At 38.4% G+C, this 27,166-nt stretch overlaps 1 protein-coding gene across 1 annotated transcript in view; it reads right to left on the bottom strand.

The window, feature by feature from the left end:
- Positions 1-758: 758 nt before the first annotated feature.
- TAPT1 (transmembrane anterior posterior transformation 1) overlaps positions 759-27,166 on the bottom strand; it is a 66,609-nt gene continuing 40,201 nt past the window's right edge. The window contains exons 5-14 of the mRNA XM_058546778.1: positions 26,642-26,777; positions 25,168-25,265; positions 24,928-24,997; positions 19,570-19,650; positions 13,247-13,356; positions 11,525-11,584; positions 11,087-11,155; positions 8,058-8,134; positions 3,712-3,872; positions 759-1,008 (exon numbers count right to left, since the gene is read on the bottom strand). Coding sequence (XP_058402761.1) covers positions 791-1,008; positions 3,712-3,872; positions 8,058-8,134; positions 11,087-11,155; positions 11,525-11,584; positions 13,247-13,356; positions 19,570-19,650; positions 24,928-24,997; positions 25,168-25,265; positions 26,642-26,777 — 1,080 coding nt within the window. The 3' untranslated portion in view covers positions 759-790. The remainder of the gene's footprint in view (positions 1,009-3,711; positions 3,873-8,057; positions 8,135-11,086; positions 11,156-11,524; positions 11,585-13,246; positions 13,357-19,569; positions 19,651-24,927; positions 24,998-25,167; positions 25,266-26,641; positions 26,778-27,166) is intronic.

Genomic DNA, 27,166 nt, shown 5'->3' on the forward strand with positions numbered 1-27,166 from the left:
AAACGAAACCAGTTAACTACACATTCAAGTTAACACTGCTCTGCTTTTTCAGTATAAAAAGTGCCTTTTGGTATGGGAATTTCTATTTCATCCACTGCAATTAAACAATGCATAGCTCACATTTTGCTTTAAAGAGTAAACTGAAAAATTATGAAACATTTTCTCTGTGATGCATAACCTTCATTAATTAATTTGTTTTAAATAAACGAACTGGCTTGGGGTCTTTTTTTCTATAAAACGCTACTATTCATCAAGTCTTATTTAAGGTAGCCTTTTATTCTGATTAATTCAGATACATCTTCAAGGATTATTCTGGTGGTAAGAACATTTATCTTGACTTAAGTTTAATTGATTTTTTTAATGCTTTGGCAGATGAAGTTTGAAAACTGTTGGTGAAAATAGTATGAGACTGGAAAGGTAACGTCGTGGTAAAAGCTTCACAGTTTTCCAGGTATATCCTTATACTGAAGAGGCCTCGAGGCAAAATTCGATGTTCTGGAAGCCCAGACTGACAAAGCGAAAGTGATCTGATGTTGTTTCCCTCGGCCTGGAAGTGACTCTGCCGCTTCACCAAGCAGGAGCAAGTTTTCCTAATCCACCACGTTTTCCAGAGTCAAGGCTGGAGGTTGCTGCTGTTCCGTGACCTGACCTTCAGCCAGACCACATTACTGGAAGGATACTAAGACCTGCTTTCCATTAATAACTTAAGGTTTTAAATAAATATTGAAGTGCCATTTTTAGCACGTGTCCGTCCTGGACTCAGCAGCTTCGGCACACTGAGGCGCAGAATTCAGTCAATTCGGTTTCCGCAAATTGTGAACCTGTCTATCTCTAACAAATCTTTCTTTGAGGATCTGTGTTTTAATTCAGAGTTTTCCTGTGTTATATCCTTCTCATCACCATCTGGAGTTGTCAGAAACTGATCAGAATTACTTGTCACAAGTAATGGTATGACATTTTCCTTTTGATGAACCGGCTGGCTGGTGACCGAAGCAGAAAGGTTTTCTTCTGTGGAAAAACAGATCCATTTAATTAGAAAAGGATTTCTCCTTATAATAAACATGAGCTTACTAATATAGTAATACTGAAAAAAACTGTCCATCATCCACGCCTTTAGATAAGGCAAATGATAACCAGAGAGCATATTATATAAGCAGCCATAATTTATAGTGAAACTTAGAGGCTATGCCATTTCTGTATGCTCATCCCAAATTTTATAGAAGGGCTATTATGTGGATCACATCACAAAATAACACCATCACCTGATTTTGGAAAGATCGTAACTCCTACACAACAAACTCCCTCCTACGTGACCAAACCCTAATATGATTGTAGCCAGACCTGAAAAATTACCATTCGCTCCTGTAGTTAGGATGTCAGGGCTCAACAGGCCCGAATACACTCCACCTCCATGGGCAGTCACTGTAGCTAGACTTAGCCAGCATTTCACCTCCAGGAAGTCCAAATCAGAGTAAAAACAAACCAACAAACAGACCCCCAAATGTTTATTCTGGGCCACAGGGATCTGGGAGTATGGCCTTGCAGATAGTTGGGCTGGGGTCTGGATCCACCAATTTCTGAATCATACATTTGGTCCTTATAAGAGCAGCTTCATTGAGGTAAAAATGATATACCACACACTGCACATATTTAAAACGAGTAATTTGATGAGTGCCGACACACATATATACATGTTGAAACCATCCTCATGATCGAGATAATGAACATATTATCTCTCTCCTGGTAATCACTCCCTCCGCCCTCCCTACTCCCCCGACCCTGCTGCCATCTTTTGCCTCTTTTAGAACATGAGGAACACGATGCTGTCCTCAGAGTCGGCCCCACTTTCCATCCTCAAACCGGGCTTGAGCTGCCTGACTTGCAATACCTTCTTGCACGGTCTCTAGCCTGTGGTTTCTTCACCTCCAAGACAGCCTACACAGACACTCACATGCACATCCAAAATGTACTTCCTATAATATGGCTCCAGATCCAGGGGCCTTGAACTGCAGTATGTGCTTAAGGGTTTTATCCCTCAATTAGACTGGAGGCTACTTGAGAGCAAGATGGACACTTATTAATTTCTTAATGTGTTGAGGAGTCAGTATAACAGAACACATATGGACTGCTATGAATTATCTAGTTAGTTGAAACAAATGCAATCCTCATGTCACTAATAGTACTCATATTCTTCACAATGAAAAAATTATTTTCAAGTGATTATACAAGTTTTTATTTCACTTTATTTTAGCTCCCTGGAAAACATACACTATGAACACGGCCCTCACTTCAGACTGGACTTCGGCCATCTCAAGTCTCATCTTCTGCCCCTTTCCAGAGCAAACTCCACAATCTCGGAATACTGAGCTGCTAGTTCTCCGGATGCTTTTCAGGCCCCCATGGTTTAGCTCACGCTGGTCCCTTTCCTGAAGTGCCCTCTCCACCCATCTTCACTGGGCCTACTTCTTCTCATCCTTCAACGTTTAATTCAGGCATCATGGCCGCCAAGCAGGGACCCTCTCCTGTCCCCTCCTCACCTCTGTGTATAACCTCATTCACCTATCTGGATTATCCACTTGTGTTGTTTCTCCTGTCAGTCTGTGAGGCCCTCAAAGCATGATTTATCTACCTTTGTATCTCCGGCATCTCACATATTACCTGGCTCACAGTTGCTCCATACATTTAAAAATAAACTATTTAAACTAAAAGACATATGAACAAATACCTATGTGAACAGAGAACTGCCATGTAATGACTTAAAAATTAAGTCAGTGTCCCTCCAAATCTTCCAGGCCAGAAACCCCAGAACCATCCTTAACTTCTCCCTCTTTCTCACAATGCACAACCTCATCAGCAAATTCTGTGCTCTTCCAGATCTATCCAGAATCTGGCTCAGTTCTCCTGCTCACACCACTAACCCCTACTCTGAGCCAGGCAGCCAGCCTCCTTCCAGCCTCTGACTCTGGGCTCACCCTTCTTGAGTCTGTTTTCCACAGAAAGGATCCTTGAGAAGGATCCTTTTAAATAAATGTCAGCTGGATCACGTCAGTCTTCTGCTCTAAGCCCTACAACGGCCCCTTCCCACGAAGAGTAAAAGCCAACGTCCTCACAACAGCCTGCAGGGCCCTGGGAGGCCTGGAGCCCTCAGCGGCCTCTCTGACTCCTCCAGCCCTTCTTCCCAGGGACGGGTCCACTCCAGCACCCTGGCCTTTGTTGTCCCTCGACATGCCAAGCATGTTCCTGCCTGGGGACTCTGCATGTACCTGTGGGCCCTCTGCCTGGGATGCTCCTTCCCCCTCGGTTTGGGGAGGGCCACAACTCCCACCACACTTCCCTTCCGAGAGATTTAAAAGGATCTCTCTCTGGCACTTACTGCCACCTGACATAGTGCATATTCATTATTTGCGCTCTTCCCCTCTCCCCAACAATCTAGAATAAACTCTGCCTTTTCCCCACTGCTGTGTCTCCTGGACCTGCCATATGATAGGTGCTCAATAACCATCTACTGAGCAAGAAATGAAGGTAAAAACTCAGTGCTGCATCAGTGTGTCTGTGACGAGAGCTAAAATATAAATACCAAAGAACAATAGCAACCAAACAAAGTGAAATCAGATCTTGAAAGCATTGCTAACCGTTGACAGAACAGTGATTTACTAGGGGGAGTTCAGACAATTAACTCTTTAGAGAAGCGAGGAAGAGAACCAAACATACCTTGGGAAGGTTTACATCTGTTTTGTGATTTACTGGATGGTTTGCCTGGAGTGTTGGTTGGGGGAGGGTTAAACAACTTTTCTTCCATTTTGGCTTCTTTCACATATTGGCATGATTTTCCCAATAGCACGATGCTATTAAGTACTTTCAGGGATATCAACCTAAAACCAGAGAGAAACAAACAACCTGTTGGGATTTATCTCAGTCACTGCGAATGCCATCCACTACCATCGCTAATGAGAAGTTGCAGGGCATGGTGGAAAGAGGACAGACCAGGGGTCAGAGGGCCCAGAGGTCAGAAGGCCGGGTCTGAGATGTGGGAGCTCCTTATGCAAAGCCCAAGCTCCCCGAGGCTTCTTTACCACACGGGAAAACTTTTGATAAATTCCTTAGTTCTCATTATAAGAAGAAATTATACTACTTAGAAGTCTTACCTGGTACTAAACTATTTAACATTTATTCTCTCGTTATAAAACAAATACATTTAGTAAATGCAGGTGAACAAAAAAGAAAACAATAAAATAACTTATAATTCTACACCTGGTGATAATCACTGGCACATGTGGTATATTACTTTTCTGTCATTTTTGCTGTGAACATACACCGATTTGTACTTTTTCGCTGTTCTTAAACGGGGTCTCTTTTACAAGGCAGTAGGGGACTGGAGTTCAGAGCCAGAGCATAGACTCTGGGGTCCAAGTGTTTGAGTTCACATCCCGACTCCAGTGCTTAGAACCTGAGTGAGGTTCTTACCCAGTTAATCCATAAAGGAGATGATTTCAGTAAGGTGCTCAGAACAGCGCTTGGCACACAGAAACGTCAACCAGTTTTGTTATTTTATTATTGCAGTTGTTTCACGTAACAATATACCATGAATCTTTTTCAATACCAGTTAATGTTCCTCAGTGACGTTATTTTAATGGTCTTATAACATTTCACTGTAAGTTTTATCGTATAACAAAGCCCCCCAAAACCCTTAACTTCTGATATTTAGGTTACTTCCAATATTTTCCTTCTATTAAAAAGTTTCTGATAGGAAAACATGTTAAATCTGTATTTCCTTAAGATAAATTCCTGGATAGCTATAATTACTGAAGTGGAATTTCTGGACCAAAAGGTACATAACATTTTAAAGCAGTGGACACAAATCTGGCAGAAAATTCTGAAAACAAACAAAACTCCTCTTCATATTGATATCTTCTCGTATACAGGGCCCTTAAATGACACAGAATCAAGGACCTCACTGCTAGTTTTACAGTGAGTGAAGAAGCAGGCTGCTGTTTCTTATGCCTGAGATGAAATCCTGGCAATAAGAGGAAATTACAAGTCAGTGTGGGCAAGTCTGAGGAGGGGCCTGAGAGGAGGTCAAAGCAAGAAGCAAACAGGCTTCCCTCACAGTCCCCAGCCTCCCCAGGCCAGGAGGTAAGGATGCAAAGACCGAGGGCCTCACACAGACCCAGAGCCACAAGGACTTCTGCGTGCACACACTCCCAAATTTACCCCTACCCCCAACTTTCCTCTGAACTCCTTCCTCACACCTTCCACTGCTTCCTTGATACCACCTAGGGGATGTCTAATAGAATTTCAAACTTACTAAATCCAAACCAGAACTCTTGATTCCAACCTCAACCCTCGAGAAAACAATACAAAACAAAACAAAACCCCACATATATATCTCACAGGCTTCCCCATCACAGTAAATGGCAATCCCATTGCCCTAATTGCTTGGGCCCCAAATTTTGTAATCATACTTGATTCTTCTCGTTCCCTCACACTGCACACCCAATCAACTCATCAGCAAGTCCTGTCCAGCTCCATTTTCAAAATACACACCTAGTCGACAAATTCTTACGACTCCACTGCCACCACTACGGTTCCAGCCACGGTCCCCTTTCCCTGCAATGACTGTAATGGCTTCCTGACTTGGCCTGACTTTGGCTTCTCCTCTTGACACAAGCTGGTCCATTCTCTACTCAGCAGCCAGAGAGGCCTTGCAAAAAAGCCAGCTGGATCTAGCCTTCTCTTGCTCAGAGCCGTCCAGCTCCTCAGAGCTGAAACCCGGGCCCTTCCCATGGCTGCTGGGTCCTCTCCCACACACTCCACCTGGACTGCTGTGCTCCAGCTGCCTCAGCTCCCCGCTGTTCCTACGTCAGGCCTGCCCTGTGTCCCCGCTGCCAAGCCTGCTCTTTTCCCAGGCAGCCGCGTGGCTCTCTCCCTTCCTCCATCTGGTCTCCACTGAAATATCAGCTCCCCAGAGAGGCTTCCCCTGCCGCTCTAAGGCAGCCACCTCTGTCCTTCTCCATCTCCTTACACTCCATATTTTTCTTACTGATGCCTTACTACCAACTGTAACTTTATAGCAATTTGTTTTTCTGGTTGTGGTCTTGTTTTCCACTAGAATGTCAGTGACACGAAGGCAGGGCACTCGTCTGTCTTCTTGGTTGATCCCTCACAGCTCCGGAACCAGTACCTGGCACCTAGCAGGCACTCACTGAGGAGTGCTGAGCGGATCAGTGAGGGCAGGGGCTGCCAACCTTCCTTCCACAACTCAGCGAGTGAGTCTGGGGGAAAGGAGGCTGAAACTGGGAGTGGTGGGGGAAAGGCATGGCATTGTAACTCAGGAGGCCCAACTGAATTCTGACTTGTTTTTGCTGAAGGGAGATCCCTGGGCTTGGTGAGATTAAGGATAAAGAAGGCTTCACGGACAAGGTGGCTTGGAGAAAGATTTTGGAGGAGAGGATAATTTGGGTATTACACTGATATAGGGATAACAAGAATCAATCAGTGGAGTGGAAAGGTCAGGGAGCGGATGTGCCCGGCTGGACGATCAAGGGGGAGCAGTGGTGAGAGGCTGGAGCGAGGTGATATGGCGGTGAGGGTTGTGGGAGGTGGTGAATTCTACATAATTCAGATTAAAGCACATCTACTTTGATGAATGGTGCACAGGCAACTGTACCTAAAGAAAGGTTTTCAGATGTGGAATACGTGCTTCATGTCCTGATTTGTTTACGTCAAAAGAAAAACATGAGAATAGCTAGCTTGTTAAACAAGGATGGGAACAATTATAATACCGCTTGATGAGTAAGGCACAATGCTGGGAAGAACTTTGGAGAGCAGTGTGAACATTTGCACCAAAAAAGGAAGATCTTATGTTTTTTAATGTCAAAAAACTGAAGAGAGTTACCTTAATAAAGTAATGTATTTACATGTTCATTCAGATAGAAAACAGTAACTGGTGTGCAATCTGATCCAAATTCAATCTCGCCGTGGGTCTCACTGAGATCAGCAGCACTGCCTGAACATGGCTCTGAGGGTGCCAGGAAGCACATTTACACCTCATGATGCTCAGTGCAGACAATGACAAGTGACTGTGCCCGTGCCCCTGTGACAGAAGCTTCCAGAGCACCTGCCACGTGCCAGGCACCAGGTAGAGAGCAATGTAAAAAACGCACTCAAAACATGAAACTGGGACCACCTCAGAAGTCTCTGGAAGGCAGACTTCATCCCAGAAGAAGATTCTGAGTACATCTACCACTGAAGTGATTACTGCCAGGCTTATTCTCGCCCCATGGTTTTCCTCATGAGATAGTCAGTTCTGACCGTCTCACAGGCGACACTCCGGGCATAACTCCTATGCAACGCACCTGTCATGAATGACTGTGGGGACAGGGTCCCTTTTCTCTTTTTAAATAAGTAAATCTAAAGCTAGGCTGGGCTACTTTATCATAAATTCATTTCTTGAGAAAACTAACAATGGAAAAAATACCATTTTATATTGCTATTTTCTTCATACCACTTATTACTCTCCTAAATTGTTTGAGTTGTTTACTTGTTAGCATTTGTCTCCCTAGCCAGAGTGTAAGCTATGAGATCACCAAATTTGCAGAGAAAAGTCCAGCCAGCCATACACAGAGAAACTACATTTCTGCATCTTCTCTGGGTTTATATGACACAGGCCCAGAGCATGCTAAATAATTACTGTGGCAAACAGAAGAAATTCAAAGACGTTTTGAACATAGAAAAATGTCTGACTGCAATGGCAGACTTTATAAAAGAAAATATTGGTGAAACTTAAATCCTAAGCAAAAAGGGCTTTATGTAAATGATTTCACTAAAGATTAAAATAAAATCTAAAGGGCTATTAATACTACTACCAAATAGCAGCATATTTAATTTAACCAGAATTCAACGAGTCACAAATACATGTGGAGGTACAAGCTGTTAGGGAGCCCCCAGGACAGTTAAGAGTGGGTGCAGTATGATTTGGTTGATATTAACTTCCATGACATTTTGCATTTATACTTTACTGTATAACCAAAAACATATTCAAGAATAGTTAATCTTACCCAAAATAGAAGAGTATGACACAGGCATAAGACAGGATTCCTTGCACTTTAATTGAGCTTGTTACAACTCTGATGAGCTAGCCAGAAACAAACCAAAACAACAAAACACACAAACAAAACACACAACCACAGAATTATTAGTTAATATTTAAATAAAGATTTCTCCATGCTGATTTTAACACTACAGGCACATCTCTGAGCCTTTGTCTAAATCCAAGTAAGCAGTTCTAGATTTGTTGATTCATATCACAACCTGGCTGCTTGTGAGTCTTCTGTGGTAGATTTGGGTTTCATCAAGCAAACACAGCAGGCCTGTGGCTAAGGCAACATTCACCTGCTATGGACTCTATGAGGTCAGACACTACACCTAGTGCAGGAATGACATGCACTTGTACCTAACAGAGATGCAAATCCGCTGGTTTTTAAACAAAAAATTATTCTGGGAACTACAAACGGATTCATCTTGTACACATGTCCCTACCAGAGCTGGAACCACTTCGTAGCCACGTCCCTTATTCTTGCTTTTTCTCTCTTTTGTTCTGTGACTCTTTTTAAGCACCCCCAATGACTCATAGGGAGCAGAGAGAACAGGGAAACTTAGGCGGTTTGTACTGTTTAAAAAAACTAAATACTATCACAAAATTAATTACTTAAAGGTCAGAAAAGTTGTTTCAGAGAGTTATGGTTAAACACCTATTTCTTACTTATCTCACAGAAATATAGGAGTAACAGCACTATCCATGTAAGTCTGCTGAATAAATCTGAGGGGATCTATCACTGGAAAATGTTTATACATGATAGGTTGAGCTTAATAATGTGCCCATGTATTAGGGTCTGGGGGATGCTCTATGGAAATGGAAGTCAGGGAAAATAAGTGACCTGGTCTAGTAATGTTATCATCGACTGGAAGGGTCTATTACGGTGTCTTAAATAAATATCACAAGATATATTTTAAACGATATTTTTAAAATGCTTTTAACAAAAGAACAATTGGGAGGAGACAGAGGGAATAGACTGTCATATGTTAAAGTTTCACTATGAGAAAACTGATCTAGAAGTCATCTTCTCTGTCACAATCTCTAACAGGGAAAGGACTTGTTGTACAAACATTTATGATGGAGGTTAACGTGGCTCTAAGATTTTACTCATTAATAGGAAAGGCAAACCAATTATCACCTTCAAGGCTTAAATGACTTCATTTTTATCCAGTATATTATTAAGTAACTTTAAGATACATAGGTCCAAAGTCTGATTTCCACAAGACCTTAATACATGATTTATTTTCCTTTTTTTTGGATATGAATTCATTTTAGGACCTAAGGTAACATTTAGAAAGAAACATTGCCACTCTTAATTAAAGAATTAACTTGATTACTGAGGCCTCGGAATATTCCTCAAGGCTCCTGGATGTCTGCCAAAGCTCCAGTGTCACTTTGGAGCTCTCTGGGAAAAGTGCTGCAGAAGAAAACCTGCTAGATCATCGCATAACTGTGTAATTCTCTTGGAAAATACAGGAGACGTTCCAGAAGTGTTCTGCTAATCAATTACTAATTAAGCTTAAATCTTTTGGTATAACAACAATGAAAACTCATCTAAAAAATAAAACAAAAGCTGGAAGAAAATTTAAAAATATTAAATAAAAAACTCATACTAATTATAAACAGAGTTTTTTAGCAAATAAGTTACTAGATAGTCAATTATTATTTGGAAAAGCAGGGCTACATTTAAATCTAACCACTTAACTCACGCTTTTCTAAAAAAATCAGTCAGGCAACCTAGGTTTATCCTCACACTGTATATATCACGTTTCCAGTTGCAGGAAACAGAAACAAACAGAAAAATTTAATATTCTGTTTTATCTCTCTCTTAAACCTTTAACAAATAATTTTACTCTTTAAAATCCTCTCTTTTACCAAAATTCTAAGAGTTCCTTTTCCCACGCAAAAGAAAGTTATATTATTATGTAATAAACAAGTTACTAATATAATTGAAAACATTTAGGACATGGTTAGCTGGAGAGTCACATGGAAATCTAAACAACATTAAACTGATTAATCATCCACCCTCTAAAAAATGTCAGGCAAGCTGGTCTAAAATACAGTTGGCATGACCTACAACTTCCTTATACATCTCTTAGTTGACTTCCATGAGTCTTTGCATGTATAAGAGAACTCTAGATGTCTTGGTAAGATGGTTGCATTTCTTTTGATCTGAGAATAGGGTGCCAACAAGGAACATAATCAAACACAGGTACAGCCAGCAAATCTTAATTAACATCATTACAGCCTGATGCGACTAGTAACTTTTTGCAAGGCTGTTCTGAGCAATTCATTAAAATATTCAAAGTTGATGACTATTTTTTTGGTTGATCTAGTAAATTTCAGTGCTATTATTTAAAAAATATATGATATTTCCTAAGTATAACAGTAGAAATTTTCATTATAAAAATTTTAAAAAGTAGTAATTATATTGGATACAAAATATTTCTTCATTTGAGCATACCATAATTTATTTAATCTGTTTCACTTGTCTTCAAATTTTTATTACCATAAATGCCACTGCAATGTACAACCTTGTCTATAAATCATATCACTTTTTTAAACTATTTCTTAGGATAAAGTCCTAGAACTACAATACTGCATCACAGCATAATACTGTCAAACTCCCCTTTAGAAATGTAGGATCAACTTATACTTCCACCAGTGTGTGTTACCATGGCCATGCCAATGCCTCCCACCAGGTATTTCCATTCAAAAACAAAAATCTTTGCCAAATGAAGAAGCAAAAATGCGTATTCTCATTGTTAGGAAAGACATTATATAAAACAGTTCCTTAATATCACTTATCTACTGGATAGTTCAAAATCCAAAAGGATAATGCTATAATTTAAAACAAAATTTCCTTCCAAATCATTCACCTTTAATTTTTATATCAAGTCCTTTTCAAAAAAACTTACTGATAATCTATTTATTAATACTCTATAATGATGGCTATCTCATCATAAAAAAGGGAAAAAAGTATGGACTTACTAAAACAGCTAGTGGGAGAGGAATAAACCCCATCCTCCGTGCCACAGAGTCACTGTAATCAGTATACGCCTAGAGAGAGAAAGAAAAAAAGGATTTAAGGGATTTAAACAGCATTTAAAAAGTACTATTCACTCATCATCAGCAAATGTTCTCAACAGGTGAAGCTAGGAGCAAGCAGAGAACCTGGCACCTATCATGTAATTTAGTAAAATGATATAGAAATCTAAATGTTCATAAGAAGTTTTAAATACAAAGTTGTATAACTGTTACAATGTTGTAAAAATCATACCCTATTCAATGTTAAGTATTATTTTTATTAATTTCCAAAGATTTAGAATGGAGATAAGTAGGAAGTTTACGCAGCTCTCCCTTAAGTAATATTCCACGCTAAATTAAACCACTGTTCAGTTAATTTCAGACTGTCTCTATAACGCTCACATTTTTCTGTCGGCTGCTAACAAGATCAAAAGCGAGGCTGGCTCTATATTCGCTGTAGACCTAAGGACAAATAAGAATGCAATATTAAGTAATACAGTGCAAATATATAAAGAGGAAAGACTTAGACTTTGTAGATGAAAATGCTTAATAATTAACCAGGAAAAAGGTGCTAACAACCTAGCAGACACCTGGGCGGTGTTTCTCTGTTTTGCTACAAGGGTAAAACATAGCCTCAATTCCCCCAACTGTTATGTTGACGGGCCTTTTAAAGGTTTCTCTTCAAAGAGATAAATATTCAATGATTATGATCCTGAGAGTCTAGAATTTTGGGAAGAGTGGCCATTTTAAGTAATATAATATATATATAAAATAAATTTGAAATTTTACATTAAAAGTTTAAAAAATTTTTAGTACTGTATATGTAATGATACTGATTCCTTTTTAGAAAAATGGATGCCAAGTAAGATATAAAACTGAGTTAGAGAACACAGTAGTTATGTAGGCACTTGTAAATTGTCATTTCCACTAAAAACAGCACTAAGTATCTGAATCATGCCTATTAATTTTGATTTCAGATGCTGAGAAAATGATCCCATGAAAAGGGAATCATTCTGTATTAAAGGAAGCCAAGAGAGGAAATGGTGAAATTACTTTGTCAGTGTTTTACAAGAAAGTGTAGGGGCTGGCCCAGTGGTGTAGTGGTTAAGTTCACGGGCTCCACTTCGGCGGCCCAGGGTTTGTCGGTTCTGACCCCGGGCATGGACCTACACACCACTCATCAAGCTATACTGAGGTGGCGTCTCACATACAAAAAATAGAGGAAGACTGGTGCAGGTGTTAGCTCAGGGACAATCTTCCTCAAGCAAAAAGAGGAAGGTTGGCAACACATTTTAGCTCAGGGCCAATCTTCCTCACCAAAAAAAAAAAAAGTGTAAAACCGTATTTTATTCAAGTATATTAAAAGTATTCTGAAACTCATAATCAAATCATCATATTGTACTAGTTGCAAATGCATTAGATTTTAAATCTTTGCCTTTTGAAATAAAACAGTTAAGTATTAGAGTAAGACCAAGTACAAGTAAAATCTAGAAAACTGCTGAAGTTACTATTCATTTTGGGATTGAAGTAGGAAGGAAGACTGCACTAGGAAACTCTCTTACGTTTAGTACACAATGAGCCTATAGCCACATATCTATTTCTGGAAATTCTACGGAATATCTGGTTACAATATAAAACAAATCTCTCAAAGTTTCATCAAATGCTTTCACCAGAAAAACATAGGCCCTTGTTTTCTATAACTTACGAGAAACCTATTCATCATCACAGAAGAATCAATTTTTAAGTATAAAATATTTTAAAAATCCAAGCAGAGAGAAAAGTTTTGATAGTCTAATGTTTTAAACAGAAACAATGTGATTAAGTAAAGAGATTATGATAGTATTAACAGTTTATAATGATTCCAAATCAGTGGCACTCTGACATCAACTACTGGCCAAACTATACCTCCACCCAAAAGTATGGAACCAGGACTATTCTATAGTGATATAATATACTTTCAGTAATGTAATAATTTTTAGAAATTTAAAGTTGTAATTCTAACTTTTAAGTAGTAGTGCTCTTTTATTATCTTCATAAATGCAAACCTAAACTTATTCTACGATTTTATAAGATTAAGTAGCATAATTCAATATTAAACATTGAATAGCTTATTAAAACACATACGTCTGCAGTAATGTCATTGAACTTGGTGATAAAGGCATGTTTTACAATATCTACAGCAATTTCTGATGCAATCACCATACAGACATCTGGAAACAACACCCAGAGATGATCTATAAAGTAAAGGAAAAAAGAGACAATTAAATCTCTTAATATGAACAGAATCCATAATATCATAGGCTACCATAGAAATCTGAAATCTCCACAGGGCAAAACTATAATGTTTTCAATAAACAATAACAGAGCTAGAACTAGCATTCAATTAAATATCAAAAAAGCCATATTTTCTCAAGTTAAAGGATAATTCATTCAACAAATATTTATCCTGTACTTTCTCTGTGCCAAGCCCTACCTGGTGGGCGGGACCAGTGGTGAGTGGAGTCCCTGCCTTCCTTCACGGAGCCAATGTACTGGTGGGATGACTAATTAGGCAGGCTCATTATAAAATCCTTTAATTCTATAGCTGCCTCAATGAGACAGTAAACAGCTGGTAGGGACATGTGCTGAAGTCAACTGAACAATATTCCCCCTCTTTGATCACTATGACAAAGATATTGATCAATCATTTATTTCCCTGTCATAGAGATGTAATTTGTCAAGTCTGCTCACCTCTACCACATTTATTAAAATGTCAATTCACTACCAAAGACCTGATAAAACACACAAACAGGGGGCCGGCTCTGTGGCCTAGTGGTTAAGTTCTGCATGTTCCGCTTTGGCAGCCAGGGTTCAGTTCCCAGGTGTGGACCTACACACCACTCATCAGTGGCCATGCTGTGGCAGCGACCCACATACAAAATAGAGGAAGACTGGCACAGATGTTAACTCAGGGGCAAATCTTCCTCAAGCAAAAAGAGGGAGATTGGCAACAGATGTTGCCAATCTTCCTCAGTAAAAAAACAAAAAACAAAAAAACAACCCCACAAACAGATAACCTCCTAAGACCCAGAAGAAGGATATAGTAGTGGGACAGAGCCAGAAACAGGTTAGAAATGTTGATAAGGACCTACGGCAATTCAGGACCTGGATGGCCGGAGGGTGCAGTGGAGACAACACAGATGGGGCTACACATGCTGACATCGCAGGGCAGTTTAGTGAGTCTGCATCATGTTGAGGTTTGGGGAATCAGGGGACCTCTTTCAACAATAAACTCTGCCACTAACTATATGACCTTGGGCAAGTTTCTTCATGATCTAAATTCTAGTTTCTTCATCTACAAAAGCAAAGTATCTACTTCACCACTAGGAGAATTAGATGAGATAATGATGTAAAGTGCATAGCCTTCTGCCTGGCACACAAAATAGCTGGTATTCTTCTCACGTTATTCACGATCTTGGGAACTTGGGGCAAGCTTCCATAAATAGTATTTGATTTTAAAAAAAAACTAAAGAGGAATTCACCAACTTTAAGGGCTCCTTTCATCATACTCTCTGTTACAGTAGTGATAAAGGAGACAAGATAAGTTGTGGAAAGTCAAGTACAAACGAGAATACGATTTCAAACATCCAGCTGTCAGCAGGCTTAGGGATTACTGTCCCTTGGCACAACAACCCTGCTGTGGGATCCCACATGGGCTCTGCTGGGACCAGCCACCCATGCCCACTACTCTCTCTCATGGACACCATTAGCTGACTTAGTTATAAACCAAGAATCCAGGCACACAGAGAATCTAGGTGTGTGTGTAGAGGAGGGGCTTTGCTGCCACAAGTCAGGTAGCCTTTGGATCTATTCAGATTAGAACTTAAGCCACTGTAAGATATATCATTGGATCTTATAGCTTCTACAAGAAAATAACTTCTGGAAACATATTTCCAAGATCTTATATCTCATTTTACATCTGTTTCTGATTTTTCACAGGTATCTAAAAACTAGCAATGCATCAAAATAAATTAAGAGGAAGTTATTAAATGCCCGTAACAGGCATGGTATTGGGTGTAATAAATGAAATGCAAAACGTAATCTCTTTCCTTAAGAAGAAGGTTGTACAAAAATGTCAGACGTAAAAAAATTCTAAATTACTTGAAAAACCTAAGCACACGACCATTTCCCACCAAGCTCACTTCAGCATCACCAGACTGCGTTCTAGTTCCCTCTTTCCTCTATTAGCCTGTGAGCCCGACACAATCTCAGTACTTTCCACACGTGCCACAGTGCCCAGCCTTGTGCCCGGCACATAGCATCCACTCAGTGTCTGCTAACTGAATGGATGTTCATGGAGCCTTGACAACTTCCTGTCAGCCTTGTTTCAGAGGTGTATATACACAACAAAATTTACTGCTTTCCATTATATTCCTTTAACCTATCCTTATTCAAAATGCTGGTTAATAGGCAGCAATAGAGTAAAAGACAAATGTTAAGAAGGAGCAAAAGTTCTTTTGGTGAACCCCTAAAATGAAAAAGTACGCTACAGTTAAAAAAATAAATAAAGGAGTTTAAAACAAGAAAAAGCCCTAATAGGCAACCTTAAATTACACCTAACAGAACTAGAAAAAGAACAAACAAAGCCCAAAGCCAGCAGAAGGAGAGAAATAATAAAAATCAGAGCAGAAATAAATGATATTGAGACCAAAAAAACAGTAGAAAGGATTAATGAAACAAAGAGTTGGTTCTTCGAGAAGATAAACAAAATAGACAAACCCTTAGCCAGGCTAACTAAGAAAAAAAGAGAAAAGGCTCAAGTAAATAAAATTAGAAATGAAAGAGGAGAAATTACAACGGATACCATGGAAATACAGAGGATTATAAGAGAATACTATGAGAAATTATATGCCAACAAATTGGACAATCTAGAAGAAATGGATAAATTCTTAGACTTATACAACCTCCCAAAATTGAACCAAGAAGAAATGGAGAATCTGAATAGACCAATCACAAGTAAAGAGATTGAAATAGTAATCAAAAACCTCCCAAAAAATAAAAGTCCAGGACCAGATGGCTTCTCCAGTGAATTTTACCAAACATTCAAAGAAGATTTAATACCCATCCTCCTCAAACTATTCCAAAAAATAGAGGAAGATGGAACACTTCCTGAATCATTCTATGAGGCCAACATCACCCTGATACCGAAACCAGACAAAGACAATACAAAGAAAGAAAATTACAGGCCAATATCGCTGATGAACATTGATGCAAAAATCCTCAACAAAATATTGGCAAACCGAATACAACAATATATTAAAAAGATCATACACCATGATCAAGTGGGATTTATACCAGAGACGCAGGGATGGTTCAACATCCGCAAATCAATCAACGTGATACATCACATCAACAAAACAAAGAATAAAAACCACATGATCGTCTCAATAGACGCAGAGAAGGCATTTGACAAGATACAACATCCATTTATGATAAAAACTCTCAATAAAATGGGAATAGAAGGAAAGTACCTCAACATAATAAAGGCCATATATGACAAACCCACAGCTAACATCATACTCAACGGGGAAAGACTGAAAGCCATTCCTCTGAGAACAGGAACAAGGCAGGGCTGCCCACTCTCACCACTCCTGTTCAACATAGTACTGGAGGTTTTGGCCAGAGCAATTAGGCAAGAAAAAGGAATAAAAGGAATCCAAATAGGTAACGAAGAAGTGAAACTCTCACTATTTGCAGATGACATGATTGTATATATAGAAAACCCTAAAGAATCTGTTGGAAAACTGTTAGAAACAATCAACAACTACAGCAAAGTTGCAGGGTACAAAATCAATCTACAAAAATCAGTTGCATTTCTATATGCTAATAATGAACTAACAGAAAGAGAGCTCAAAAAGATAATACCATTTACAATTGCATCAAAAAGAATAAAATACCTAGGAATAAATCTTACCAAGGAGGTGAAGGACCTATACAATGAGAACTACAAGACATTATTGAGGGAAATCTACGATGACATAAAGAAATGGAAAGATATCCCATGCACGTGGATTGGAAGAATAAACATAGTTAAAATGTCTATATTACCTAAAGCAATCTACAGATTCAATGCAATCCCAATCAGAATCCCAATGACATTCTTCACAGAAATAGAAAAAAGAATACTAAAATTTATATGGGGCAACAAAAGACCCCGAATAGCTAAAGAAATCCTAAAGAAAAAGAACAAAGCAGGAGGCATCACAATTCCTGACTTCAAAACATACTACAAAGCAATAGTAATCAAAACAGCATGGTACTGGTACAAAAACAGACACACAGATCAATGGAACAGAATTGAAAGCCCAGAAATAAAACCACACATATACGGACAGCTAATTTTCGACAAAGGTGCTAAGGACATGCAATGGAGAAAGGAAAGTCTCTTCAATAAATGGTGTTGGGAAAACTGGACAGCCACATGCAAAAGAATGAAAGTGGACCATGTGCTATCGCCATTCACAAAAATTAACTCAAAATGGATCAAAGACCTGAAGGTGAGACCTGAAACTATAAAACTCATAGAAGAAAATATAGGTAACACACTATTTGACATTGGGTTTAAAGGAATCTTTTCGGATGACATGCCTACCCAGACTAGGGAAACTAAAGAAAAAATAAACAAGTGGGACTTTATCAGACTAAAGAGCTTTTATAAGACAAATGAAACCAGAATCAAGATGAACAAACAACCAACCAGCTGGGAGAGAATATTTGCAAAACATACATCTGACAAGGGGTTGATCTCCATAATATATAAAGAACTCACACAATTGAACAACAAAAAAACAAACAACCCGATCAAAAAATGGGCAGAGGAAATGAACAGACACTTCTCCAAGGAAGATATACAGATGGCCAATAGGCACATGAAAAGATGCTCAACATCACTAATCATCAGGGAAATGCAAATCAAAACAACACTAAGATACCACCTCACGCCCGTTAGAATGGCTATAATCACCAAGACAAAAAACAACAAATGTTGGAGAGGATGTGGAGAAACAGGAACCCTCATACACAGCTGGTGGGAATGCAAATTGGTGCAGCCTCTATGGAAAACGGTATGGAGATTCCTCAAAGAATTAAAAATAGAGATGCCCTATGATCCAGCCATCCTACTACTGGGAATCTATCCAACGCACCTGAAATCAACAATCCAAAGAGGCTTATGCTCCCCTATGTTCATTGCAGCATTATTCACCATAGCCAAGAAGTGGAAGCAACCTAAGTGTCCCTCGACTGACGATTGGATTAAGAAAATGTGGTATATATATACAATGGAATACTACTCAGCCATAAAAAAAGACAAAATCGTCCCATTTGCAACAACATGGATGGGCCTGGAGCATATTATGTTAAGTGAAATAAGCCAGAAAGAGAAAGACAAACACTGTATGATCTCACTCATATGTGGAATATAAACCAACACATGGACAGAGAAAACTGGACTGTGGTTACCCGGGAAGTGGGGGTGGGGGGTGGGCACAAGGGGTGAAGGGAGTCATATATGGGGTGATGGACAAACAAAAATGTACAACCCAAAAATTTCACAATGTTAGAAACCATTAAAATATCAATAAAAAAAAAAAAAAAAAACTTACTGCAAAACTATAGTAATCAAGACATTGTGGCACTGGCATAAGACACAGACATACAGATCAACAGACAGAATTGAGAGCCCAGAAATAAATCCATACATCTACGATTAATTTATTTTCGATGAGTGTTAAGACCATTCCATGGGGAAAGAACAGTCTTTTCAAAAAATTGTGCCAGGGCGGGGCCGACCAGGTGGCGCAAGCAGTTAAGTGCGCGTGCTCCACTGCAGCAACCCGGGGTTCGCTGGTTCGGATACTGGGCACACACCGACGCACTGCTTGTCAAGCCATGCTGTGGTGGCGTCCCATATAAAGTAGAGGAACATGGGCACGGATGTTAGCTCACGGCCAATCTTCCTCAACAAAAAGAGGAGGATTGGTATCAGATGTTAGGCTCAAAAATAAATAAATAAATGAATGAATGAATGAATGAATAAATAAATAAATAAATAAATAAATAAATAAATAAATAAATAAATAAATAAATAAATAAATAAATAAAGGAGTTTAGAAGCTGCAGTGTTTAGCAGGGTCCACTCCCTCACTGAGTACACAGCTCTGGAGATGCTGTGCGGTTTATAAGAAATGGTGAGTGAGCCAAAGACCACTGCATGTGGTATGGCATCCCACCACACCACAGAAAATATATCAACCCATTCTACCGAGACAGGTGTTTCTAATACTCAGAGTGGAACAGCTGAAGTTTTTTGAAGTTTTCTGCAATACTCACTTTATTCCACGTAAAAGAATGATTTTTGGTTCAAAGAGTAAAATTAGAAGGCACTGTATTTGTTAAGAGTTACTCACCTGGATTCCAAGAAAACTGTTCCATGTTTCTTAGACACACTATTAGCAAAAGCACATAATTTGTGAATCGTTCCTTAATATCTGAAAAAAAAAAGACATTTAACATATAAACACTATAGTGCATGTAAATAATACAACAAAAATATAGTGTACATATAAAATAATTTTAGTTGCAACATGAAATTATTACATTGAATATAGATGTCTATAAAATAAATATACTATATATACATAGAGAGAGAAAGAGAGTGGTGCTACATTGGTAAGCCATTTACTTCTTGCCCCAACATAATTCTAGTACGAAAATTCCAATTTTCCTCAAACTTAAAAAAATATTCAAACCATCAATCTGCTAAGACTGAGTCATCAGATTCCTGCAATGCTCTTTGGGCACATACGACACTGTTTTCATTTTATAGGAGGAAAAAAACAGAAGCAGAGAGTAAAATAAGACCGTGGGTAACATAAAACCCCTGTGGGTATCTCAGACTATTTCCAATCTGGTAAATAGTAAGCACACAAGCAGCGACCTGACGAAATCTCTAGCTAAGAAGAGTACCAGTATTACAATAGCGTTTCTTAGGGTATATGTAGAACTTAGGGGGAAAAGAAAACCCCAAAATTAGGTTTCATAATGATATGTACCATAGTTACTAAGTACTCTGAGCTTAGTCTGAATGAATTTAATAAAAGCAAACAACTAAATTCCCGCTAAAGGCTAGTTTACACATTTCACTTTTTAAGCTGTTATTTTCTTACTACAGTCTAAGACACTATGTAATCAAGAAATGGAATGAAATAAATCTATGTCTGCAGCAAGTCTGGCATAGCCACGTGTGTGTGTCTATGTAATGGTGGGGGGCTACGGCTAGAAGACATCACTCATATAATAACCCATCTCAATACATCTGTATACATCTGCTGACATTTCCTGAATATTCTATTATCTATTCTATTACCTCAATAATTTGGGCTTCACCATGCCATTGAACTGTGGACCCGCTATAGCCCTCTACATTTCAGTTCCACCTTGAAGTCCTTCCTGGGATTATCTTTGCGCCTCTTTCCTGATTTCCACCCTTCCCTGTTAATCTACAGGAAATGGTCTGGACTTTTATTCTACAGCTAAACCTTGGTCTCTAAGCGAGCTGGCATTTTCCATCTGTGTCTTCCCTTAATCCCTAAACCTCTTTCTAGTCAGGAGCAGCACCTTCTTTTCCAGGCCAGCTCAGCTCCTAGCTCTTATTTGTGAGGGGTCTGAGCTGTACCTTGACTTCTTTGAAGGCCATTGGGCACAAACTGCTGTTCTATTATGAAACCATAGAGTTATTTCTCATGAAATACCACGTCTTGGGGTTTAAAGTCAGCATGGTGAGTCTCAAGCTGTGGGGTAGAGGTATGCTCCCGTGAAGGGCATCACAAAGCTGGGAGGAAGCACGTGTAGGGTTTAAAGTACACGTTACAGATCACATGTTCAATTTATTTTGTTTCAAAAGGGAATACAAGTTAAAGGAAGAAGCTAAGAAAAGTCTGTCCTAGAATAATTTCCACCATAATCTGAAACAAAATGTATTCTCTGCTACTTATAATTAACTGTGGAACTTAATTCATGGGATTAATTAAATTTGCCAATGTACCTTTAATTGGAATTCTATACAATTATTCACAAAGCTGCATCTCTGTGTGTGCTAAGTCCTTTGGATTTCTAATTTCCATAAACAAATTTAGCAAACAAATGTACTTATTTCTGATCCTTCTACCAAGTATGGACATATAATACTAACTTGGTTCATTACAGAATTATCTGGAAAGAAACTCTTGAAAAATTTAAATATTATTTCAAATAAGCCACCATAATTTTTACGAATTCTAATATAATAAAACAAAAACAATAGCAGTGCTCAAATTAATCATATCTGATTCTTGGACACATGATAGTTACCAGCAGAGAGAAAATCTACAATCATCTCAAGTCTAAGTATACTAATAAAAGGGGAAAAAAAATCCATCTTAATAGACAGATATTTAAGGAAAAACAGATTTTAGAAAAGCAGACTATTTCAAAATACTGTAGAGATTAATAAAAACTGATGAATTTTTTTGGTGTGTGACCAGCAGTATTCTGGGGACTGGCTCTCATCTTGTAGCTGCTAATGCATGTGAAGAAGGCAACATATTCAGAGTCACCATGCAAAAAGTAGGTTTTAGGGATTCCCCACCTATCCCTTTAATATCTGAGCACCACATGCAATATTAATGAGACTGCCTAAGATAGATTTTTTTTTTCCTTACTTGGAAGTGGGTTTTATTTTATTTAATTTTCCCTCTTTTCTTTCAGGAAGATTGCCCCTGAGCTAACATCTGTTGCCAATCTTCCCCCTTTTTTCCGTTTTTATCCCCAAAACCCCAGTAGATAGCTGTATGTCATAGTTGTACATCCTTCCAGTTGCTCCACGTGGGACGCAGCCTCAGCACGGCTTGATGAGCAGTGAGTAGGTCCACACCCAGGATCCGAACTGGCGAACCCTGGCCACTGAAGCAGAGCGCACGGAACTTAACCGCTATGCCACCAGGCCGGCCCCGGGAGTGGGTTTTAAAAGCTACCTTAGGGGGCCGGCCCCGTGGCTTAGCGGTTAAGTGCGTGCGCTCCGCTATTGGCGGCCCGGGTTCGGATCCCGGGCACGTACCAACGCAAGGCTTGTCCAGCCATGCTGAGGCGGCGTCCCACATAACAGCAACTAGAAGGATGTACAACTATGACATACAACTATCTACTGGGGCTTTGGGGAGAAAAAGAGAAAAAAAAAAAAAAAGGAGGAGGATTGGCAATAGATGTTAGCTCAGGGCCAGTCTTCCTCAGCAAAAAGAGGAGGATTGGCATGGATGTTAGCTCAGGGCTGATCTCCCTCACACAAAAAAACCCCAAAACAATTAAAAGCTACCTTAGGTAAAATTAAATTCTTATAAAACCTGAAGGGAGACAGAAGGGAGTACAACACAGATCACCTTGTATTGTAAGGAACTATTTTACCTCCAAAAAAAAAGTAAAACTTTTTCATGCTGATTACTAACCATTTTAAGCCAAAATATACTCCTGAATTTCTTGTAAACTCACATGCATTGTCTGATCAATATTCCACTATTTTCAGAGTTTTCCTAAAACTCAAATATTAAATCTCTAATCTTTCTAAGCTAAGAGAGTATAATTTGGGGGACTTGTTTATAAAAAAAAAAGAAAAAGCGATATTAATTATATCAACACGCTGGTGATAAGGTTAAAAATTGTTCACAATCTCCTCCTCATAACACATGAAGACCGAAAACCCTTAAAACTTAAAGATCTGCATGTCTAGTTTAAAGCTCTACAAACGGGGCCGGCCCCGTGACTTAGCGGTTAAGTGCGCGTGCTCCGCTGCTGGCGGCCTGGGTTCGGATCCTGGGCACGCACCGACACACCGCTTCTCCGGCCATGCTGAGGCCGCGTCCCACATACAGCAACTAGAAGGATGTGCGACTACAACATACAACAATCTACTGGGGCTTTGGGGGAAAAATAAAAAAAACCAAAAATCAACTTAAAGCTTTACAAAGACTGCCTACTGAAAGCAGGATATTAATATAAACTAGTAAAAAATACGAACAAATGAAAATCTTCTAGTGAATCAATATATTCTGTAATTAACTCCTGAAGCTGACAAAAAATCCTAGAATTTCGTCCCTTCCCTTCTTTTCCCTCCCTCCTCTTTCATTTCAAATTCATACAGCCTTGGCAGCACACATTTGAAAGGAGAAGACTATTATCACACAGAAAGACATAGCATACACTGCCTCTCAGGGCTTTAAGATCTAAGGTCCATCACTGCCCCCTAGACTCATCTAGGAGTTACTGCTAAAGTTTTTCATTTATTCTTTTTGTTCCTTGTCTAGTTTTCAAATCTCCCATAATTCTAAACATTTGTTTGCTTTAATATATTCATATGCCTTTATTGTCCTTGTCTAATATAGAGGTAAAATTTACATACAGTGAAATTACAGCTCTTAAGTGCACAATTTGATGACTGTGATTGCATAACCTGTGTGTCATTCCCATAACTAAAATACAGAACTGTTTCAGCACTCCAGGAAGTTCACTCCCCCTCACTTCTCCTCCAGTCTATCTGCAACCCCAACAAGCAATCATTCTTCTCTTTCTAGCATCATGAACTAATTGTGTCTCATCATAAACCTCATGTAAATGAAATCACACAGAGTACTTTTTGTGGCTGGCCTCTTTTCACCCAGCATGAGGCTTCTGAGTCATCTATATAGTTAAGTTTTCTTTAATTGCTGAGTAGTGTTCCACAGTATGGACATACCAAAATTTGTGTATCTACTTTCTTCTTGATAGTAGGATTTGGTTGTTTCCAGTTTTTGGCTACTATGAATAAAGCTGCCATAATAATTCTTGTACAAGTCCTTTTGTGAAAATGTGCTCTCACTGCCGACTTATAGGGTAAGTTAATATTTAACTGTTTAAGAAACAGTTTTCCAAAGGTTTTCCAGGGCAGTTGTAATATTTTACATTCACACCATCAATGCAGGAGAATGCCAGTCACTCTACATCCTAACACTCGGCTCAGTCAGGCTCCAGGACCAGCCATTCTGGTGGGTGTGCAGTGATATCTCATTATGGCTTTTACACCACAGTGCAAATGTCACCATGGTGAAAGAGATAACTAATGTCTTCACATTCTTATGAAAACAGTTTTGACTTTGCAGACTCCCTGGAAGGTTCTCAGGACTCCCCTCCAGGATTCTACTTTGAGAACCAAGACACTATGCTGCTCCAATTTTCATAACTACATAAGATAATGTTTCCAGGGATAAACTTTGTGCCTTCACACTTCTCAGAATTCGAAAGGAGGCAGTAAGGCATAACTGAAAAAGTTGAGAACAGAGAGACAATCTGAGGTTTGTGGTCATAATTCTCCTCTTAGTAGCTATATGAGTGACCTTGGGGAAGTCAAATTACTTTCTCTGTGTTTCAGTTTCCACATCTATAAAATGGAATAATCTCATCTGCTTCCAAGAAATTTCTGGATTAATAAAAACCTTCTGAAAGTATGGTAGGCTGCTACACAAATGTTTGTAATTTTTTACAGGGGATGGGGAATGTAAGACAATAAGAATCATCTTAAACATCCTGAGATTACCATAACCAAAATAATAAGAAAACTTAGTAAAGATGTTGAGAGAATAAGAGAAAGTACAGCTTAAGTCTAAGAAACAGTGGCTCAGAGGAAATGTGACATTATAGTTTCAGAATGAATTGCAAAATAATACTGCATAAAGCTGCAAGTAGAATCTAATTGTACATACCGCTATTTGACATTTGAAAAAGATTGTTCTTTTCAAACTTCTTGAAAACACTTCCTTTAATTTCAACAAACTGAAATAGTAAACAGAAATATCACCTTTATCATTATAACAGTTTTAAAAATGGACATGCTACATATAAAGCTTCCTGGAAAATAAAAAAAATAATTTTATCCCATCCAGAATACTACTGTTAAAGTACCCATATAACCTCAAAAATGTAAAATAAAATCTCATACTTACATTATTAGACATCATGATAGTAAGCAGTGACTTGTTGTGTGAATTAAAAGCTACGTTGAGAGTTGTTGCTTGAACCATTATAAGAATTGCATGCAAAACTAGCAGTAAGTGATGTCAAGGAAAAAACTTAAGCCTGTTTTCATATTATATTAATAGATAATACTATAAAATTTTGAAAGTAAATAATGGGGGAAAAAGATGACAATGCTTTCTAAATCAAGTCTTACATAAGTATTTTATTATCTTTGTAATTTCTCTACTAGTTATAGTTGATATAAATTTGACAGGATAAGAGGTATGCAACCCATATGAAACAAACAAAAGCAGAAATGAATCTCTGCATCCAATCACCAAGACCTTGAGTCCTGGAACACGGCTGTCATGTTCTCTCTGGTCTCTGGCACTTGGCACAAAGCTTGGGAATTAGGACCTCAAAAAAGTTTGTTAAATAAATGGAATAAATTATGGTAAATAATGAAAGTAGAGACTTAGATATATACATTCTAAATTAAGATAATTTGCATTCTAAAAGAGAAAACTCAATGAAAAAGTTAGTCTGGAAATGATTTTCCTTTATGGTTCTCCAGGGGATGGGGAATGTAAGACAATAAGAAATGTCTGAAAATTAAGATTCTTCTTCATATGTCATTTTTGAAGACATCCACAAGTTGCAGAATTATAGTCATATTACATATGGAATAGTTTATTTAAATTACAACAGTAACTGTTTTACTCCATTATACTTGCAACAAGCTTTTACTTTCATAGAACCTTCCCACTTAGTCCCTTAACTTCCCAAGTATTGATCCAATTCTTTCCAGTAGCACTCTCTCAGAGACACTATGAAAAAAATCACGACACAGTTCTGTGAATGAATGGAACTTAAGTGTAGGTACATGTGTGTGTAAATATATATGTACAACTACACACACACGCACACTGTGTTATACAGTAAAGCACTTATTCTCCAAAAGAAAAGCTTTGAGATGGGGGTGGAGATGGGGGGAAATAAAACATCCAAAATTCCTCCCCAACCAATTTCAAATTTTACTCCTGATGAACTGTATACATTTTAAGCCCAAGGTTATAACAAAGAATTCATAGGTATAAAGATAACTTCAAGAAAAATTCCAATATTAGTATGAAATAGTTATATAGATATATAAAGATATTTATACACTATATATAGTGTATAAATACACTATACTTTTATTCTAAAATTCTTCCTTATAATCAGTCACACTGACAATAGAACTGTTTTCTAGCAGTTCAGAGGGTCATGCATACATGAGGCTCTTTAAATTAATTTACAATTACCATTATAACCAATTTCTCAAAAGAAAGTAGACATTTCATATTAATCTTCAGGATACACACACATGGATATCTTTAAATCTGAGAAACAGCTAACCAAATAAAATAATGTAGAATATGCATTGACTCCTGGAATTTTTTGATAAGTCTAAAAGGATACAGACATAGAGAACGGCCATGAAAAAGTGAGGAATCACCCCGATGTGGGCTCTTTTTCTTTCTTTAGGCTCTGTTGCTGTCCAATAGAGAGCATCTAATATGTCTTGTCCAAATGATGAAAACAGACGATCTGCTACCTAAAGGAAAAATTATTGAAAAGGTGTTTCTTAATATTCCATTTAAATATGTCACTAAAATTCAGATGCAATTCAAATACTGGAGATCTGACTGTTTAAGTCCCACTAGAAGATAAGCTCCAAAAGAGCAGGGATGTTTGTTTAGCTATCCCCTGACATTTCTTTATTTGCTGACATACAGTGAGTGCTCAAATTCTTCTATTATGTGAATGAGACTTTGTCTAATTAGCTCTGTTTGCAACAAGGAAAGTCTTACCTGGTGGCAAAAATAAAAGGAAGAGGACACATCACAATCATAGTTCCTCTGGTTTTAACTCTTTAAATTAAATTCAGCATTCAAATTAAATCCTTTAGGACAAATGTGTCATTTGACCCACTCTACTCACACC

Source organism: Diceros bicornis, chromosome 8, assembly GCF_020826845.1.
Source record: "Diceros bicornis minor isolate mBicDic1 chromosome 8, mDicBic1.mat.cur, whole genome shotgun sequence".
NCBI lineage: Eukaryota > Metazoa > Chordata > Mammalia > Perissodactyla > Rhinocerotidae > Diceros > Diceros bicornis.